Source organism: Kogia breviceps, chromosome 9, assembly GCF_026419965.1.
Source record: "Kogia breviceps isolate mKogBre1 chromosome 9, mKogBre1 haplotype 1, whole genome shotgun sequence".
In the NCBI taxonomy this organism is placed as follows: Eukaryota; Metazoa; Chordata; class Mammalia; order Artiodactyla; family Physeteridae; genus Kogia; species Kogia breviceps.
Window position 1 is genome coordinate 73156633 of NC_081318.1, and position 21654 is coordinate 73178286.

The window sequence follows — 21654 nt, forward strand, 5'->3', positions numbered from 1 at the left end:
CCTGCGCGTCCGGAGCCTGTGCTCCGCAACGGGAGAGGCCACAGCAGTGAGAGGCCCACGTACCAAATAAATAAATAAATAAAAGTAAGAGTCCCAATCAAATTTAAATGCAGTTTGTTTAAACAAATCTTCAGTGATACTCCTTATACATGTATCTATCTATCTCTCCATATATATAACAACATATTTATTTAGGATACATTCCTAGGAATAGATTTACTAGGTCACGTATATTACCAGATTATTCACAAGAAAAATTCATGTCCAGTTAGGCTTTCAAGAGCCAACCTCACCCATTCTCATTCTTCTTAATCTCTTCAATTTGTTAAGTGTAACTAGTCCATTAGCTGTTTTCTTTTGTCTTTTTCCTGTTACTAGAAAGCTTGAACATTTTTCTTGAGCTTATTAACTATCTTTATCTCTCCATTTTGTGTGTGATTTGCCCCTCCATACAAATTTGCTTATTTTTCTCACTGAATATTAATTTTCAACAGCTTACAGATGGGGCTTATCATATATTATTTACCTCTAAAAATATGACTAATAGCCTTTAAAAATGTCTTGCTCTTTTTTAAATACTTGAGATTTGAAAATTACAAGGTGCATTTTTTTATACTGGTTAAATTTATACGCTTAAATTAATTTAGTCTGTTCTCTTCTGTAGACATAATGGTGGCTGAATCCTCCTGAGACTATAAATTAACAGTTCAAAAGTTGGGAAGTTATTTCAGTGCTGTAGATAAGCAATGGCAGTAATGGTAACAAGGCAGGAGAAAAATGGCCAGAGATAATCCCGAGGTTTCATCCCCAGGGTTTGGTGATTGATGAGTATGGGAACACCTGGGTTTGGCTCGAGCATCTAGGTGAGGTGGAGAAGGCTGCTCTTTGTGGAGGGGGTGAATCTGAGTTCAAACAGACATCTTGAGTTAAGGTAGTGACTTATCTGTTAGAGGTTGGAGTTCTGGGGAGAGATAGGGTTGGAGATAGAGAAGCTGGAGATGTCAACATGAGGTAGTAAGTGAAGGTAGTATGAATGAGATCATGGGAGTAGGAGAATCAAAACACAAATGCTTAATGTCTATGTCAATCATTATAGGGTTTGATTTTAGTCAATTCCCCAATCCTCATGAATTTCTGTGTGAAAATAGTGTAACTGTCTAACGTGTATGTTATCTTTCCAACATAGCTATGACAGAACTATATTTTTATAATCTGCATATATAGCAAATAATTATTAAAATAGATTTAATAAGTTCATCTAAAAGTGCATCGTGGCATCAAAGACATGCCAGCTTTGGGGCCTAATATATAAAGCTGTATTTTACCAACTCCAGATATATAGGAACCTCATTCCTTAAAATGTAAAAGTCCTTTGCACCCTAACACATATATAAGAGCTGAGGGTCTGGTATAATGAATACCTAAGTGTAAAATACATGTATTCCCTAATATTAATTTTGATTTATTAGATTTATTTATAGATAATCACTTTATTCTTACCTGATAAAAATTCATGACCTTCAATGTAGCATTTATTAAGGATTTTTAAAAGTTTTTATTTTTAAAAATAAAAATATTTCTATTACATCATATACTAAATTTTTAAAGGAATGTTAGGGCTATATAAAATATGTATATAATATATATAATTGAATATTTTAAATAAGATTTTTAAAATATTTTCTTTTACTTTTCACTTCTTAAACCATACTTTTTACATTTTTACCTATCAATTTTATGGAAAAATAATAACAGAAATAGGCGACTAATCCTAGTTTATGTCCCCTAAGAACAATGAAATGAAATGAAATCTTTAGGAAGATAGGTGAGAGAAGATAATTCTCGATTTCTGTTTCAGAAGTAACATAATGTATGACAAGGATTAGTATAATTTGTACTTCATTAATTGAAGAAAAGGTTTCAAACTTGATTCATTTTAATATTGTAAAGAAAAAAGTTCTTTAATGTAGCTTAATTTAAAATGTAAGATTTTTCAGGTATTCTTCTTGAATTCAAAACTTTTTTCAAAAAACCTAAAAATATATAGTCATGCAGTTTTCCTCCTCAACACCTGGCACATATCCCCCATTTTATCCCACACAGAAATCCAGAAATGTGCTGGAGTCTGTACCTTGCTGTTTCAAACTAGTCTTATTCTTGGTCCTTCTCCTTCCCCTGCTCAAGGATAATGAATAGAAATTGGCAGCTCTTTCTTCCTGCTACAGTTCTCCATATTTTCTTATAGTTTTTCAGTTTCATCTTATGCAGAATATTTCTTAGTTATATTTTCTTAATATCCAGTCATGTTTGTTGTAGCCAGCTCTTCAGAGATGCTCACGCCATTATTTGAGTGATTTACAACTCATTCGAACAACTTTAGTTTTTTGGTCTATTCAAACCAATATTGGCAATAGCTCTAAGTAGGTCTCAACTTTCCTCCAAGTCCTCTTTCTTATTCTATGTCACAGACTCTTTTCTTGCCTTTAAAGTTAATCAAAGGAATAGGATTTGAGCCTTTAGAATCTCAAATTATGGGGATGAAGCTTTCCGGTAGATAATGTAAGTGGTGGCATAAATATTTTGGGGCCAGATGATACTCTTCCTCTTATAGAGAGAAACTATTTAAGATCTCCCTAAACTATGGGAAAGAAGTTATAAATATTAGTTTCTTACTGTGGTGTATATATATGAGCCTTTTGAAATGCTGTATCAAAATATTCTTCAAATATAGTTTAGAGAACATTTATGAGTAGCTATGCGTGTACCAAACCCAGAGGGTTCAGAGATGAATAAACAGTTCTTATCCTAATGTTATTCTATCTAATGTTAGAACAGTTCTATCTATCTTCTGTTCTAACATTAGAACAGATCTAATGTTAGAATCTAGTACTACTAATGGTAATAATTACTGTCTATATATTTACTGTGTACCAAATACTGTGGTAAATATTTTATATGGATCACTGCACTTAGTAGCTCTTGCCCACTAAAAGAATCCACCCCCATACAGCTCCTCTCTCAGAGTAGCATTTAAGACATTGCTGCTGGAATTTATATCACAGTGGTGATGGCCACAGATATTGTCTTATTTTTAGATGTGTTTCTTTCTCATTCGATATATTCAGAACCTCTTTAATGTCATCTTCCCTTCGAGCCCAGTGTTGGTGGCACCCCAGTAGGAACTGAATGGCGATTTATCCAGGGACATGGTATCCATGTTCCCATGAAAAGGTATTTCTACTGCCTCCAAGAGAAGATTTCTCCGTCATATATAATCGTACAATCCAAAGCCAACTTGCGAGCATAATGTGGGGAATGTCTCAGGCTCATGGGCAAAATGTGGTAATCTAAGCTTGGCCCCTTCAGCTTCCTCCTTAACAAGCAGAGTGGGGTTTGGGGTCAGCCTATGTAGGGCTGCCCACCTTAAGCTTACTACTTAAAGCTAGAACCTTTTAGGAAACTCAAGTGCCTTGCAGTTTAAAAGTAGCGATTATCATTCTCTCCAACGATGAGTAAAAGGCCTGTGTACAGAAAGATTCTCCTTTCTCCTTTAGTGAAAACTTATCTTACTGAGGTGTCAGCCCATGCTGAGGTCTTCAACTGACCCAGGTACATGTGCTAATGCCAGCATCTATGTAATCAAAATCAAGCTACAGCAGCCTGCACCCTCTAACCATGGCCATTTGGCCAGGCTTCCTAAAAGCCTGGCAAGGCTTCCTAAAAGCCCTCTTCTTTGCTGAGGCCAGTGAGACTGGCCTTCCTAAAAGCCCTCTGGCAAGGCTTCCTAAAAGCCCTCTTCTTTGCTGCGGTCAGTGAGACTACGATTCGCTTGCTAGGCTATGAACAGCTGACATGTGCTGAAGGCTCCTGTGTGGCTAGCATTTTACTGGAGCTCCCTGAATAGCTCAGGCCTCCAAGGCCTGTGCTTTTGCTGATGCTATGTAGGCTCTTGCCTGTTGGCTGAGATAACCAACCAATAATATAACAACTCACACAATATGCTGAATATCTGATACATTTTTCGATGACTCTATAAAAATAGGCTGCCGTTCATCTTTAGACAGAGCCACCATAAACTATAATGATCCATCAAGATGAAAATGCCATGTGGCCAGTTCCTAATGCCTTCAGCCATATGTCCAAGTCAACAGTTAAAAAACAACTACACAACTTTAAAAAAATTAAAAATTAAATGCTGACCCACACATTAAAATTCAAGCTCCTCCACATGAACCACACTCCCCAATATGCTCCATTTCTATTTCTCATCAATCCAGCCCTGTCTACCAGATTCTATCATTCTTCTGAATTAAACTTCTCTACCCAAATTGCAGGACACTTCCACATGGGCAGGATTTTTCACCAGATACTTGGAAAGCAGAGCCAAATATATGTTCACTGGAGGCAGCCCAATTCCTAAAAAAAAGGAGTGAAAGAGTTGACTGGGCTGGGCTATGCAAGCCCAATTTCTCCTCCCAAACTCTTGGGCTGAAAATCCAAGAATGTTATAATAAAGAAGTTTCCTGCATTTAAAGGCAAATTCGGAATAAGTAAATAGCCCTTTTCTCCCATAATTAATATTACAAACCAAAAAACCTTACTATTTTTAATACATTCCATAATCTGGCTGAAGAACATTTGATTTGTGAAGTAAGTTTAAAAATATTGCTATTTTTAAGCATATTAAGACTGAAAATATGATTTGATAAATTGTAAGATTCCTTTAATAAGTAGATCAGGCTACCAATTATGTATACAAATTGGTATTTATTAAAAAATTTTTACACTCAAAATATTCCCCATGTACACATAATTAATGACTTATAAGCATTTGCTTTATTATTTAAAAAAGTAAAATTCATAAACTTCCTGTATTTAAATTGATAACTTTTCATCATGTACTTTAAAAAGTTAAATACAGAAGTACTAAGTCTGTAGGGTACCAGATCCTTGTATCACTTGATAATGGACAGAAAAGTAAATAAAACTGTATTGCAAAGACAATTGTCTTTTGGAGGCTCCAACAATTCTCCTTATGGTGACCCTCTCTACTCATCCAGTTTCTTTGCCCCTGTGATCCCTCTTCAACATATGTTTATCATGCACCCATTATGCATTGGACAAATCCTGTCCCCTACATTGTCTAGGTCCTCAATGTGGTACTGCTGTGTATCATTCTTCATACCACTGTCTCATTTCTTCTTACAACTAACTTTTGGGGAGAATCTAATCAAGTAACATGATGAGGTAGGAATTATTTTGAATAGCTTAATGTACTTCTCAGTACCAGAGTTTTCACATCTCATATGTAAATATACCTTAACCCAAAAGAATGAATCTACACCTGCATCCAATAAGGCGTAAATTTTCTTAGAATACCTTTCTGGCTGTCTTCATATCTAAATGCGACCTGAAAACAAACACAGACACCTACTCTCTCTTATGATAGAATGCTGCTTGCCGTTTGTGCTGTGCTTTACTAGACACTAGAAATACAGGTTCATATGGTGATAAATATATTCCCTATTACATTTATGTTGAGCTGGTCTATTTGCTATTATCTCTATCTGCCCTATAGAATTATGAGAAATGCATTATAGAAGTTGGAGACTAAGATATTGGTATGTCTGGGATGGGATGGTTTCCAAACTGCCTTGAAATTATTCTGGAATATTCCCAATTTCATTCATTATGCACAAATTTGTGATAATTGTTCTATACCTAAAATGTGACTGCTTATTGATAGCTTAACCTGAGATGTTTAAAATGAATACTATACTATGTTTGTCTTTCTTTGAACTAGGAGCTGAAGCTAATTTTATGCTGAAAATTCATCCTCTGAAGAAATACCCTGTGGATCTTTATTATCTGGTTGATGTCTCAGCATCAATGCACAATAATATTGAAAAATTAAATTCTGTTGGAAATGATTTATCTAGAAAAATGGCATTTTTCTCCCATGACTTCCGCCTTGGATTTGGCTCATACGTTGATAAAACAGTTTCACCATACATTAGTATCCATCCAGAAAGAATTCATAATCAATGCAGGTATCTAATATTTGACATGGACTTCCTAATGCTAAACAAATTTAAAATCTTATAAAACCTCATTTTGTTTTTAAATCAAAGAATTACTAAATTTTATATTTCTGTTTTAATTAAATGATAAATGAAAATATGTATAGAAGAAGTATGTTCCTATCTGAAAACTTCTGAGACTGAAGGGTGGCTTTTTACTTTATATTTTTTCAAATATCATTCACTTAGTTTCTATTACAAAAAACACAAATAATATTAGTAATTTTGGATAAACTTCCAATAATCAGGCTACTATATATATATATATATATATATATATATATATATATATGTCTTTGAAAATTATGTATTCCTTTTTTGATTGCTCCAAATTTGCTGAATTAAGGTTTATCAAATTTAAAGTACTTATTCTGCCAGTATTGCATCTGTATTTCCATTACTGTATTGTGACTGTTTATAATTACATTGCTTATGAAGTGATTTCAAAGAAAACTCAGCTAGCACATAGAGGGTAGGTAGGTCAAAAGATGAGAATTTGTTTGCTAGAAAGAGCCCTTTTTCTTATCATTTTGGAACAGCATATTCCCTACTATGAAAGGAAAACAGACCTTTAAAATATAATTTCTCACACGATACTTAGCCTGTTGAATTTTCAGACAGAAATATAAATGTGTTCAGTTCTTCTTTAACAAAACATTTCATTTTATCATCTTCTTTCCTACTTTCATGAATTGCCCAGATCACTTTACGGTATATAGTCTAATTTACTAAAACAATTCTGCTTTCTGTTGTAGAGGAACAAGACTGATGCCTCTCCACATGGAGCTTCACACACCTTCTCCCCGAATACAGATGCACCTAAGGAATGATCCTCACCTTTGGGGACATTATGGAATTCTCAAAACAATTTTAATGAATTTTGACCATTCATCAATAATTCTATACCAAGCATCACTTTAAAATTAGGAAATATTTTAAAATATCTAACAGTAGTATAATATTTTAATTAAGTTCCTAAGAACATTTCCCAAAAAGTGTTTTTCAGCTGTTCCATGGGCAAATGTGATAGGAAATCACTGTAAATTCTCATCTCCTCTTAAAAATTAACAGTGCATATTAGCATACTAAAAGCCCTTAGGTGTCCTATATTAAAGAAACATGTTTAATCTTCTTTATGTTTTGACAACCAAGGCATTATTCACCATTATTCAATATTCACCAATATTGAGCTTTTCTCTGATTTTATAAAATATAGATTTTCTCTAATAAAATTTTCTTGGCAAAAAAAAAAAAGGTATTCCCTTCTCACATCAACCACACACTTTTACTATGACTATGAGTAGTATTTTGGATCTTTGAAGGACGCATAGCAAAACAGAATTTGCATTTCTTTTTTACCCATATAGTGACTACAACTTAGACTGTATGCCTCCCCATGGGTATATCCATGTGCTGTCTTTGACGGAGAACATCACTGAGTTTGAAAAAGCAGTTCACAGACAGAAGATCTCTGGAAATATAGATACACCTGAAGGAGGTTTTGATGCTATGCTTCAGGCAGCTGTCTGTGAGGTAAGAAGTTTCACATTATTGAATATTTGCTCAGATGAAAAATTCTCCAAGAATTTAGGATTTTTCTCTTTGATTTATGGAGTGAAAACATAGCATAGAATACATTCTTCTCCTATCTGTTATTCGTCACCAGTATTATTCATTTTGGTATGTGTTCAGGACAGAGGGGCTAACTTAGGAGAGGGTTATAAATAGGAAAAGATAAAAGGGAAAGAATAACTTATGCACTTGGAAAATCATTTCCAAAAGGGCTGCTCTTTTCACTCACTACTCTCCAAGGAAAAAACAGAAATAGCTTGGTGTCCTACTCACATCACAGTGGGCAGTCTGTACTTCATAAACCTGGCTTGTTCTTCCTCTGTGGAACACCAGAAGTCTCTAGCCAGGAGATAGTGTGGTCAAACAGCTGTGGAAGAGGATATACAAATAAAAGTTAATGCTATTTATGAAACAGCATTGAATTTATGCACATCATTCTAGCCTGACTTAACGTTTTAAATGTAATGTTTACTTGAAATGAAGACCATAGTAAAGATCTATGTTATTGTACAAATCTAATTACATGTTTATTTTAAGAGTCACATTGGATGGCGAAAAGAAGCTAAAAGATTGCTGCTGGTGATGACAGATCAGACATCTCATCTTGCCCTAGACAGCAAATTGGCAGGCATAGTGGTGCCAAATGACGGAAACTGCCATCTGAAAAACAACGTCTACGTCAGATCAACGAGCATGGTAATACAGCAATAGCCTATTAGTAGTTATGACTCTTCTGGTTACAGTATAAGTTTAAATTGGCAGTTCAGCTGTCCTTGTGCCAAGAAATTACCTAAAGGATCATGATGCAGAGTCAGGATAAGTCATGAAAGACAAGTTACAAAACAATGCAGTCTATAAATTCTGCTCAATAAAATATAAGGCTGAAATACTTTGATAATATCTAGTAGCTGACTCTCTAATGTCCTACAAAGCACTGTATAATTTATGAAAATAAGAGTGATAGAAGAGCTTACTTTTTACTCAACTGAAGGACCTTAAAAGGAAAAGAGCATATACATATACGTTTGCCTTACTAGTTTACTTATAACTACTTCTACAGGGTTAGTATTGAAAAACATATTAGAGATTAAGAAGAATGTATTTGGCTTGAGGAATCCTCGCAGTAAAATAGACAGAATCAAAGTAGAGACTAGGGGAAAAAAGGAGTAAAACAAAACCAGCTTTCAATTTTATACCTCACTCCTTCCTTCTGAAGTTTATCTATATTTAAGGGCTCTTTTGTTTAAACAGTGCATATATGGATTGCTTCCTGAGGGTTAGTTTCGGCTCTGAATCATATATTTAAATACAATCTCTTAGAACAACATCTTTCCCAGCATTAGCTATTCTGCATGTAGAAAATAACTGCATAAAGCATCATTTACTTGTGAAATGACACCTACTTATACAGGCATGCAAATGTTAGAACAAAAGCTTCCAAACTTTCTGATATTGCGGTATCTAGTGTCTTAGTAATCTTTTCCGTCGTACATGTAGGCAAAACAAGCAAACAAACAGCCTGACAGTTCTGTTTATTAAGTAGTTAGGTCCAAATAACATAACTATTTATGTCCTAAGAACTTAGTAGCCAGTTAAAAAAATAATACACGTGAACATCAAAAAATATATATGTGTGTGTATATATATATGTATAGTTTGTCATTTTTAGTAAATAAGTTGCAATGGGAACTTCCCAAGCCTTGTAATCATACTCGATATAACCATCCTCACTTCCTGTTCCACACTGATTTTCATGTTGCCCAGTTTTGCAAAGATATGGCATCATCTAAAAGAACAGAGCCAAATGTAACGGTAAAGCTGTGAACCACCTCCAGCTAGTAGTTCATGGGTACCTGACAGATGCCACGTATTACTGTGCTTCCCTGAAAAATTCAAGATATTTTGAGGTACCCTGGTGAGTGTACTGCAGTGCTCTAAGGCACCTCATGCACAGTTTGGGAAATGCAATATTAGAAGCATATAAATTATGCTGAAATGTGTGTGGTTCTCATGAGTGAAATTTAAATAGTTTAAATTTTGTTAATCTGAAACATTCTACCAGACTTTTTGAAAGTCTAGAGGAGCAACTGTTATTACCTTATAAAACAAGTTCAACCCTTGGTTGGTTTAGATTCTTGAAAGCAGCCTCAACATTTAAAGATTTTTTAAAATAACTAGAATTTGAATTTGAAATTTTAGGATTTGGAGTTATTCCCTTAGTGTCTTTCTCCTTGCTAATTCTCTTCTATTCAGCCACATTTCACTTTGGTAGACCCATCCACTTTAATTTAGTCATTCATTATCTTTCCTTCCATTCAACCTCTTTTAATCTGAGATAGAGTTCTAATTCATTTACTGGGAGTGAAGGAGAAGACAAGAGGAACTATTCTATTCTGAGACAAGTAGAAGCTTTTTTTTTTTAAGGGAAAATAATAATCACATTATTCTCAAATTGCATTGCATTATCGTTTTGAAGTTTTGCCAAGTCATCGCTCCATAATTGTATTTTAGAGGGTGCTGTTGCTCATATAGGAAGGATTCCTTAAGGCAAAGAAATGTTCTCATACTTTTAGACATACGCCATGCCATATAACCTTATGGAAACAAATTATAATTCTGATGGAATTTTACACAGTGTTTGGGATCTTATGATATCAGGAATTTGGACAAACTATCATGAACTTTATTTGCTTTCTTGAAAATTGTTTTACCTACTTAAGACAATGAAACTTCCATATGTCATTGATATGTATTGAATAAACCGAGGAGTAGTGTGTTTATTAATACCTTAGAAGAATATTTTTATCTCATTTATCCCAAGTCTGTGTTTTAAGGGATCCTCTTCCTAAGAAGTTCATTCCCTTCATTTCCAGGGACACTGCCCTAAAACAAAAGAAGCTGAAGCATTTTGATTGATCCCTTGACTATGTGTTTATATACATAAGGTGTACTACTGCTCTGAAACCTCCTACATCCAAAGCTACCCTCAGCCTAATAAGCATATGTACCTGCTTATTTTAAAGTGACCTCCATTCTCTCCTATTCAGCCATTATAGAGGAATTTTAAAAGGTATAATTTAGACAAGCAATCAAACACTTTGCTTCTTGGCTTTATCTCTAGCAGCCAATACCAGTAATGTTGAATAGTACCTGAGGTTCTTGGGCCAAGACTCTGGTTCTTTCATTTATAAAAGGAAATGATAAAAGACCTTTTACATGTCTAAATTACATGGTCCAGAGTTCTACTGCTTATTCACCTAGCTATTTCATGAGGGTCAATGTGAATTCCAGAATTATAACATCTACCCTGTTTTCAGTTTTTATTAACTGAAACCACATATGTACAACAGTATCAGTATACTGCATACAGTACAGTGTATACAGTATGAAATTTATCTTTACAACAACTTGGTAAGGTAGTCATAGTTACCTTTCTTTCATAAACAGAAAAACTGAGGGGAGAAGAAATTAAGAATGTTGACTGAGGACAGACAGCTAAGAAGTTAATAAGTAGCAGAGCTAGGGCTCAATCCAGTTCAATGTTTTATTAAAAACTATATTCTTAACCACTTTGCCACAGTGTCTCAAGGGAAAACTAGAATAAATAGAGCAGTGAAGTTCTTGCTGTAGTTTCTGCTCTAACTTTCTAGTTACAGTCTTACTTACAGAAGAAATAAAGCAGATAATCTGGCTTACTTAACTTATGTAGCATGATAAAATTTTAAACAGTTTAAGCATTGTTACACTTTATATATGGCCATTGGCAAATAATATTATAGTGTTAAATAAATTACCTTTTCCACTGCTTTTTCTCCAGTTGCCAGTATGAAAAGCTTGAGTAGCAATGTAGTTTTATAATTTACTAGTAATAATGCCAGCTTAAAATAAGGAATTGTTTCTAAAATGGTAGAGGTTAGTATAAAAATTGTTAATGATGTAGAAGACAGGTTAATACTGAGGTCCTAGAATTTCACCCTGTCTCCCTATCCAGCCCCTCCAGGGTAATTCCCAACTTCATTCAAAGCCCTCCTCACAACCACTCACCACATCCTTGGCCAAGAATAACACTAGAGTCTCCAGTAACAATGAAAGGGGCCCAAAGAGCAAATATTTGGAAGAGGCACACAGGTCATGCAATGAACCATTATTAATGGGACTTTCAAATATTGCTGTGACTCTCAGTCCTGATGGAGAGATGCAAATAGGCAAGATTCTACCACACTTCTAATTATATTTAGTAGCTCAGATATGGTGTTTCTTTCTCTGAGCATTTTGTTTGTGCCCCATCATATTATGGTCAGTGATTCTTCACCCCTCCTATCATTTAACTCCTCAGAATTCCTTTACTTATTTAGTCTCATGGAAATTACTGATATATAATAAGAAAAATAACATTAAAATTCTAATATGTCAAAACTAAAGCATATAATAAAAATTTCACCTTATTTCCTGATTCTTACTTTGTTTTTCTCTGCTTAACACTGCATAAAAGAACTTTTAAAATTAATTAAAGGGATAAGATCAGTTTAGAGTGTTAGCACCTTTGGGTTTTATGAACATGCACCATCAGGAAAGTAAAGGGAATATCACTCAGGCTAAATGCACCCAGAAAGTTTTAAGTCCATATGCAGCTGGGTTTTAAAAAATTATTGTTACAACTTTTAGATAAAGTAAAGAGAGAACTTCAGCAAGAGAAAAATAAAGAGTCACATACAAGGGAACACCCATAAGGCTATCAGCTGGTTTTACAGCAGACTTTGCAGGCCATAAGGGAGTGACATGATATACTTAAAGTGTTGAAAGGAAAAAAAACCCTACAACCTAGGATAGTCTATACAGCAAGTCATCATTCAGAATTGAAGGAGAGATAAAGAGGATCTCAGACAAGCAAAAACTAACAGAGTTAATCAACACTAAACCAAACTTACAAGAAACATTAAAGGGCGTTCTTTAAGTGAAAAAGAAAAGGCTGTAACAACGAAATAAATTATAGGAAGGGGAAAATGCCACTGGTAAAGGCAGATATATAGTAAAGACAGGGGTTCAACTACCTAAATAAGCTACTACAAAGGTTAAAAGACAAAAATTGTAGAATCAACTAAAACTACAATAAATAGTTAAGGTATTGATATGAAGATATACAATATGATATCAAACACACAAAAGGTGGAGGGGATAGTAAAAATTGTAGCTCTTTTAGAATGTTCTTGAACTTAAATTACTATCAGTTTAAAACAAGTAGATATAGTTAAAGGTCAACATATAAGAACTTCATGATAACCACAAATCAAAAACCTGCAATAGGCATACAAAAGCTAAAAAGAAAAGAGATGAGCTAAAGCATACCACTAAACTAAAGAGAGACTAAAACTAAAAAGACATGAACACAAACATACAACTAAAGAAAATCATCAAACCACAAGGGGATAGACTAAAATAAGACAAAACAGAGAAACAACCAGAAAAAAGTAACAAAATGGCAATAAGCACATACCTACCAATAATCACTTTAAATGTCAATGGACTAAATGCTCCAATCAAAGGACACAGAGTGGCTGATTGGAGAAAAAATAACCCATCTATATGCTGTTTATAAGACACTCACTTGAGAGCTAAAGATACACGGACTGAAAGTAAGGGGTTGAAAATGATATTCTATGCAAATGGAAACAAAAGAAAGCTGAAGCAGCAGACCCTTATCAGACAAAATAGACTTTAAAACAAAGTCTATAACAAAAGACAAAGAGGGACTTATATATTATATAATGATAAAGGGATCAATACAAGAAGAGATTACACTCATTAACATATATGTGTCAGAAACAGGAATACATATATAAAATATTAATAGAAATAAAGGGAGAAATGGACAGTAATACAATAATAGTAGGGCACTTTAACATCCCAGTAACATCAATGGGGAGATCATCCAGACAGAAAATCAGTAAGAGAACAATGGCCTTAAATGAATCATTAGGCCAGTTGGACCTAATAGATATCTTCCATCCAAAACAGCAGAATGCACATTCTTTTCAAGTGTACATGGAGCATTCTCCAGGATAGATCACATGCTTGTCAAAACAAGTCTCAACAAATTTAAGAAAACAGACATTATAGCAAGCATCTTTTCTGACTACAATGGCATGAAACTATAGATCATTTACAGAAAGAAAAATGGGAAAAGAACAAACACATGGAGACTAAACACATGGAGACTAAACAACATGCTACTAAAAAAGCAGTGGTCAATGAAGAAACCAATGAGGAAATCAGAAAATATATTGAGACAAGGCAAATGAAAATGAGAACACAACACTCAAAAGTATACGGGGTGCACCAAAAGCAGTTCTAAGAGGGGAGTTAATAGTGATACAGGCTTAACTGAAGAAATAAGAAAAATCTCAAATAAACAGCCTAACTTACCAACTAAGGGAATTAGAAAAAGAAGAGCAAAGTCCAAAGTCAGCAGAAAGGATAATAAAGATCAAAGGAGAAATAAATAAATTAAAGACACCCCCCCAAAAAAAACCAATAGAACATATCAATGAAACCAAGAACTTATTTTCTGAAAAGATAAACAAAATTGATAAGTCTTTAACCAGGCTCATTCAGAAAAAAATAAAGAGAGTACCCAAATACACAAGATAAGAAATGAAAGAGGAGAAGCTACTACTGTTATCACAGAAATACAATCATAAGAGAATACTATGAACAGTTAATGCCAACAAATTGGACAACCTAGAAGAAATGGATAAATTCCTAGAAACATACAATATTCCAAGACTGAATCAGGAAGAAATAGATAATTTGAATTGACTGATAACTAGTGTTGAAATTGAATCAGTAATCAAAACCTCCCAAACAAAAGTCCAGGACCAAAGGGCTTCACAGGGGAATGCTACCAAACATATAAAGAAGAGTTAATACCTATCTTTCTTAAACTATTTCAAGAAATTGAAGAGGAGGAAACACTTTCAAACTCATTCTATGAAGCCACCATTACCCTGACACCAAAACCAGAGAAAGACAGTACCAAAAAAAGAAAATTACTGGCCAATATCTCTGATGAATATAGATGATTCTAGCACTATATGCAGATGACATGATACTGTATATAGAAAACCCTAAAGTCTTCTTCAAAAAGCTATTAGCACTAATAAATTAATTCAGTAAATTTGCAGGATATAAGATTAATATACAAAAATCTATTGATTTTCTATACACTGGTAATGTATTAGTATTATATATTTTCTCAGGAAGAGAAGGCAAGAGAACAATTCCATTTAAAATCACATCAAAAAGAATAAACTACCTAGGAATAAACTTAACCAAGGAGGTGAAAGACCTATACTCTGAAAACTATAAAGCACTGATGAAGGAAACTGAAAATGATAAAAAGAAATGGAAAGATATCCCATACTCTTGGATTGGAAGAATTAATATTGTTTAAATGGCCATTCTACCCAAAGCAATCTACAGATTTAATGCAGTCCCTATCAAATTACCAATAACATTTTTCAGAGAACTAGAACAAATTATCCTAAAATTTATATGTAATCATGGGAGACCCCCAAATTGCCAAAGAAATCTTGAGAAAAAAGAAGAAAGCTGGAGGTATCATGCTTCCTGACTTCAGACTCTACTACAAAGCTACAATAATCAAAACAGTATGGTATTGGCACAATAAGAGACATACAGATCAGCTGAACAGAATAGAGAGCCCAGAAATAAGCCCATGCACATATGGTCAATTAATCTATGACAAAGGAGGCAAGAATATACAGTGGGGAAAAGACAGTCTCTTCAACAAGTGGTGCTGGGAAAACTGGACAGCTACATTCAAAGGAATAATATTAGAACTTTTTTTCCATACCATATACAAAAATAAACTCAAAATGGATTAAAGACCTAAATTTAAGACCAGAAACCACAAAAATCCTAGAAGAAAACATAGGGAGTATGGTCTTTGACAAAGATCTTAGCACTATGTTTTTGGACCTGTCTCTTCAGGCAAGGGAAACAAAAGCAAAAATAAACAATTGGGGCCTAATCAAACTTAAAAGCTTTTACACAGAAAAGGAAACCATCAACAAAATGAAAATGCAACCTGCTGAACATGAGAAGATATTTGCAAATGATATGTCCAATAAGCGGGCAATATCCAAAATATATCAACAGCTAATACAACTCAATATCAAAAAACACCCTGATTTTTAAAATAGGCAGAAGACCTGAATAGGCATTCTTTCAAAGAAGACATACAGATGACTAACAGGCACGTGAAAAGATGTTCAACAACACTAATCATCAGGGAAATGCAAATCAAAACCACAATGAGACATCACCTCACACCAGTCAGAATGACCATCATCAAAAAGACCACAAACAAAAAATGTCAGTGAGGAATGTAAAGAAAAGGGAACCCTCCAACTTGGAAAACAGTATGGAGGCTACTCAAAAAATTAAAAATAGAACTAACATATGATCCAGCAATTCCACTCCTGGGTATATATATATATATATATATATATATATATATATATATATATACACATATATATGTATATATATATATACATATATGTATATATATATATCTGAAGAAAATGACAACATTAATTCAAAAAGATCTATGTACACCAATGTTCATAGGAGCAACATGTACAGTAGCCAAGATATGGAAGCAATGTAAGTGTCCATAAACAACTGAATAGATAAAGAAGTTTGTGGTATATATATATACAATGGAATATTACTCAGCCATAATAAAGAATGAAATTTTGCCAAACGCAACAACATGGATGGATATGGAGGGTATTATGTTTAGTAAAATGACTCAGACAGAGAAATACAAATACTGCATATTTTCACTTATATGTGGAATCTATAAAATAAAACAAATGAATGGATATAATAAAACAGAAACAGACTCACAGATACAGAGAACAAGCTAGTGGTTACCAGTGGGGAGAGGGATGGGGGAGGGGCATTTGAACAATAATGACCTTAATAAGAACTTTAGAATAGACCTAATTTTAATGCTTCTCATGCTTGCAGAAAATTACCCAGGAAATTATTTCTGCAAACAATATTTATTTTTTCTTCTTTAAAATTGAAAGCAAAAGTTGCAGACAGAATCACCTGAGCTAGGCTCAGAGTAGTCTCATGTTGCTTTTATAGTGCCCCTGAAAATGAGAAAAAATATTGATTTTCCAAAGTGACTCAATAAAAACAAAAACTGATGAAAATATTTATGAAATAGAATGTTCCAAATAAATTTTATGTTTGGTTAAGTCATATTTAAGCAGAAAACTTACTACCATTCTCATTGAAAAGCTTACAAAAATGGTTATTCCATGCCCCTCATTCAGTAACAAGGATATCAAGGATGCAGCTGATACCATGTTTGGCAACAGCCACAAATTCAAACACTTCAGGAGCCAGGTGCAAAAGGTAAATAAATGAGGCAAGTTAAAGCATATCCAAGAGCCCAGCATTTAGCCTTTAATAATGGCCTCCAAATGTCTTTTATTAAGCAGTCTTTTATTGAAAGCTGTCTTTTATTAAGCAGCCCTGTGGTATTTGTCCCTTTACACTTAGGGAGCACCACCAAGTCTCCCAGTGAAGTGTAGATATTGCTATTACCTCCATTTTATAAATGAGCAAATGGAAGCACTAGAAGGATCAGGAACTTGTCTGTGGTCACACAGCCCTGCATAATAGTGCCTAGGTAAATGACAAGCAGTATGACATCAGGACATGAGCCTCTACTTACCATTAATATGAGCTTAATAATTAGAAAATGGTAAATGAAAGTCTTTATGCATGTTAACCCATTTAATTCCCACCATAACCCTGAGAGGTAGATACTAGTATTTATACGTTTTACATATATAGAAACTGTATCACAGAAGGTTAAGACAGATGCCCAGTGTTACATGGCTAGTAATTGCAGAGCCAAGAGTTGAAGCCCCAGGTGGTCTGCTTCCAAGCCCCTGCTCTTGGTATGGCTCTCAACCAGAACGATTTTGCCCTCCAGAGAACATTTCAATGTCCAGAGACATTTTGGTTGTTACAACTGCGGGAGGAGGGAGATACTGGCCTCTAATAGGTAGAGGCCAGGGATGTAGCCAAGTACCCTACAATGCACAGGACAGCCTCACACCCACAACACAAACTGTCCATAGTGCCACTAATGGGAAACATGGGTCTATGCGATTATGACTATGCAGCCATATAAATTAAAAAATAGGCCATTGGGAGAGATGGGGACTGACAACATATAATTTAAAGTCTTCATCTCTAAATAAATCTGTGCTATCACATTGTTTTCATGCTGTCTCTGTCCTCTAAAAAGTTAACTATAAAAAGTAATCCAGATAACTGAATAATTTTATTTAACCAAGACATTGTGTTTTTTGTATCTTATTATGATATTCAATGCTTCAAATTCTATATTATAAGAACTTTTTATAATGAAACTCGCTTTTATGGAGAATCTTAAACACTTATTTTCTTGTCACTACACAGGCACATTATTAAAATTCATACATCTCTACACAGTTATTATCTCTTTAACTGAAACTGTCTCCATTGAATCTTTCTTACCTCTTCTTCCCTTCTGACATTTATAAGTTATTTTCCACAAATCACAGTGAAGGTGTTGGTGAAGAAGAAAAATGTGAACGGAATCCTTTTGCCCTTAATTATTTAGCAGCTGCCTTGGCACATTGCTTTCCCTTCTCCCTTCTGCCCCAGAAATGCTTGTTATCTCCATTAATTATTTTCAGAGTTCATAGAAACAATATGTAATGGGTTAGACAGAGGGGGAGTTAAAGCTGAGGAGCAGTGACGTCACCAGCACAGGACAGCTGGCCAAGAGGGAGTGTTCCTGCTAGTGAAATACAAGACATAAAAGATAAAATACTTAAAAGATACTATGCTTCATGGAGGAAAGGGGGAGGGGCTTCAAAAATGGCCATTAATCCACAATTCTCCCATCAACAATGGTTTGTTTAAACATCTATTAAACATTTGTAGTTTTAACAATCTGCCTCGAGGTACTTGGAATTTTCTTTTAAAACATTTCTTTCTAGGGTTAAAAAATGTGTTCTTTAAAGCTTAAAAATCCAACTGACCTTCTTAATGATCTTCAGAGCAAACGAGAATTTTCTAGATTTAAATTTTGTATACTTTTGGTCAATGTGACTTCCTATTTTTGAAAAGGGGAAAGAGATTAAGAAGCCTCCAAAAGCTGCTTACATTTTGGACTGTTCTTTAATATTGACTTTATGTGAGTTAAGTATAAGCTGGTTAAAAACATATGGATTAAATTTTCCTGAAAATATGAATGGTTTTAAAAATTAAGAAGGAGGAATGCTTGGCAAACTGTGATTATTTTTTGTCAAAGCAAAAATATTTGAAAAGTAGTTGTTGCCATTAAAAAAATATTCCCAATACAGCTAGAGTTACCTTCTTTTACTTGTTCTCTTTTTTGTTGTTGTTCTCTTTAATTTACTAGCATTATGCAAACTGTCATAAGTCTATTTTAAGAGTATGAATATTATTAGGAACAAGGAATAAAAATTTGATAGAACTTATATTCGGGGGATTGTTCTTCTATTACTTTAAAATGATATTCTTAAGAATTGCTGTGGGTAGAATTTTTCTTATGCAAATCCATGTGGTAATACTTTTTATACCCCTTCGTAAATTGGAGTCATATCACATTTAACTGTAGTTCAAGAAAATTTTATTTGTTTCTACAAAGCAATTATAGATTATATAGAAATAAAAGGATATTTGTTATGATTATTAGTCCATTCGGGCTCCTATACCAAAACATCATAAATTAGGTGGCTTATAAACAACAGAAATTTATTCCTCACAGTTTTTGAGGTTGGTAAGTCCAAGATCAAGGCACTAGAGGATTCAGGGTCTGGTGAGAACCTACTTTTTGGTTCAAAGACAACACCTCCTAGTTATAACCTCACATGGCAGAAGGCACAGGGAACTTTCTCCACTGGCTCTCTTTTATAAGGGCAGTAATCCCATTCAAGAGGGCTCTACCTTCAAGACCTAATCACATCCCAAAGGCCCACCTCCTAATATTACCTCACCTTGGAGGTTAGGATTTCAATGTATGAATCTGGAAAGCGGGACACAGATATTCAAATCACACCAGTTACTCATGTTAGTGCTGATAGTTTTAAGCACAAGGCTGTGTCTTATATCTTATTAAACTTATATATGTAAGTTTAAGAAGTGGGTGAAATAACTTAGGCTATAAGTGAAACTAGTAAAATTAGCTCTTTCTAAGTTCATATAGTTGCCAAAATCCAGAAATATTAACCAAGATGGTTTAAACAAAATTTTCCCTTAACAAAAGCACAGTTAGCATTGGAGGGTGAAAGGGGAAACAAAAACTACAGAGTAATTTGAACTTGAATCAGATGTTACTAATTAGGCTCAGTCACATGATCCTTGGCTTACACTACTAGGCACCAACAACAGGTGGGCACCACTGCAGGTGAAGTTTGACATCATTTCTCTAAAGGTATCTAGAGTTGTTATTTGAGATTGCTTTAATACCTAAAAGAGCATTTATAGAAAGAAAAAATATCAAGAACTATGTCTTACTACATAACTTTATATAGCAAATTCCATAGTTGTCAGATTTCTCCTATTTACTAAATTTTATTCCCTTTCTACTCATCCCCTGCTTTCTTTCTCACTACCGCAAAGAATGTCACAGTTAGAGCTACATAAGTTTTACATATCAGTGTAAGACAGGTTTGTAATATAAATATATGTATATATAAATGACAAAAAAGTTAAGTATAATGATAATAAGTTGAAACATCTGTAACCTACACCTTGTATAAGCTGTTGGAAATAAAAATTATAATAATTGCTATTAGTGCTGAGTATATGCAAGAAACTGCTCTAAATAAATCACATACTATTGTTATCTTTCTACTTTTGCCAGAAATCATGGAAGGCAGATACCATTCACATGTTATAGAGGATAGACCTGAAATACAATTTTTATCATAAACTGACAATCTGGAATTTGAATACAGGGTTTTCTTCTTTTAAACAAACTTTCTTCTATACCATGTTATAATTCAAATTTTTATATGTATGTAAATATGTATATGTATACATGCATATATTTGCATTTTTTAACTTATTACTGAATTTCACCTGAGAATGTGATTGTCACTAATATGTCTCTGTTTCTGAATATTAAATAATCTTTCAATTATATTACTTGAAGTCCAGTGTTAACCTAAAGAAGTGCTAAACACTCTTTGTATTATGTTGAATGCAACCCTCTTCATTTTTCTGAGTTTCTGATGTTTTTATGGAGACTTTGTCTTTAAAATATCCTTAATAATGTTGACGTTGACCTTATTTTTTAAAAGAATTTAAATGCCTCTAGTACAATGATAATCCTTCCCAACACAATACATTTTTATGTTAATCATACAGTTTTCCTCATAACAGATGTTTGGAAGTGTGTGGAATTGAACTACTAAATTTCACTCCCTTTATTTCATTTTCTGTTACAGGAACATCCCTCACTAGGCCAACTTTCAGAAAAGTTAATAGACAACAACATTAATGTCATATTTGCAGTTCAAGGAAAACAGTTTCACTGGTATAAGGTATGTTAACTCCCAAAATACAAAAATTAAAATGTTTGCATCTATAGTTAAAATTAGAATACTTCTTAGAACCCCAGGTAAGGATTCTGGAGTTATTATACTTCATACAATCTAAATTTAATACTGTATTAACTAACATAGCCCAGGTGTCCGTTCCTCTGGTGAGATAGGGCAGGAGATGCTCTCCTCAGCTCCTTGCCTGGGTTGGCAAGTCAGGCTCAAGGGCCAGCAGAAATCCTCGTGTGAGGGTCCCACTGAGTTCCCCAGTCAGAGTACTGCAGCTGAGCAGAGCGGCTGCATGGGACTACTGCTCAGGTGCTGCAGAAAGCCTT

At 34.1% G+C, this 21654-nt stretch overlaps 1 protein-coding gene across 3 annotated transcripts in view; it reads left to right on the forward strand.

Moving 5' to 3' along the window:
* The window catches only part of ITGB8 (integrin subunit beta 8), a 99674-nt gene that overhangs the window by 49285 nt on the left and 28735 nt on the right, over window positions 1–21654 (forward strand). For all 3 annotated transcript variants that reach the window (XM_059073710.2, XM_067042639.1, XM_067042640.1), the window contains 4 exons: window positions 5804–6050; window positions 7448–7613; window positions 8190–8348; window positions 21227–21322. In XM_059073710.2, the coding sequence (XP_058929693.1) occupies window positions 5804–6050; window positions 7448–7613; window positions 8190–8348; window positions 21227–21322 (668 nt within the window). The remainder of the gene's footprint in view (window positions 1–5803; window positions 6051–7447; window positions 7614–8189; window positions 8349–21226; window positions 21323–21654) is intronic.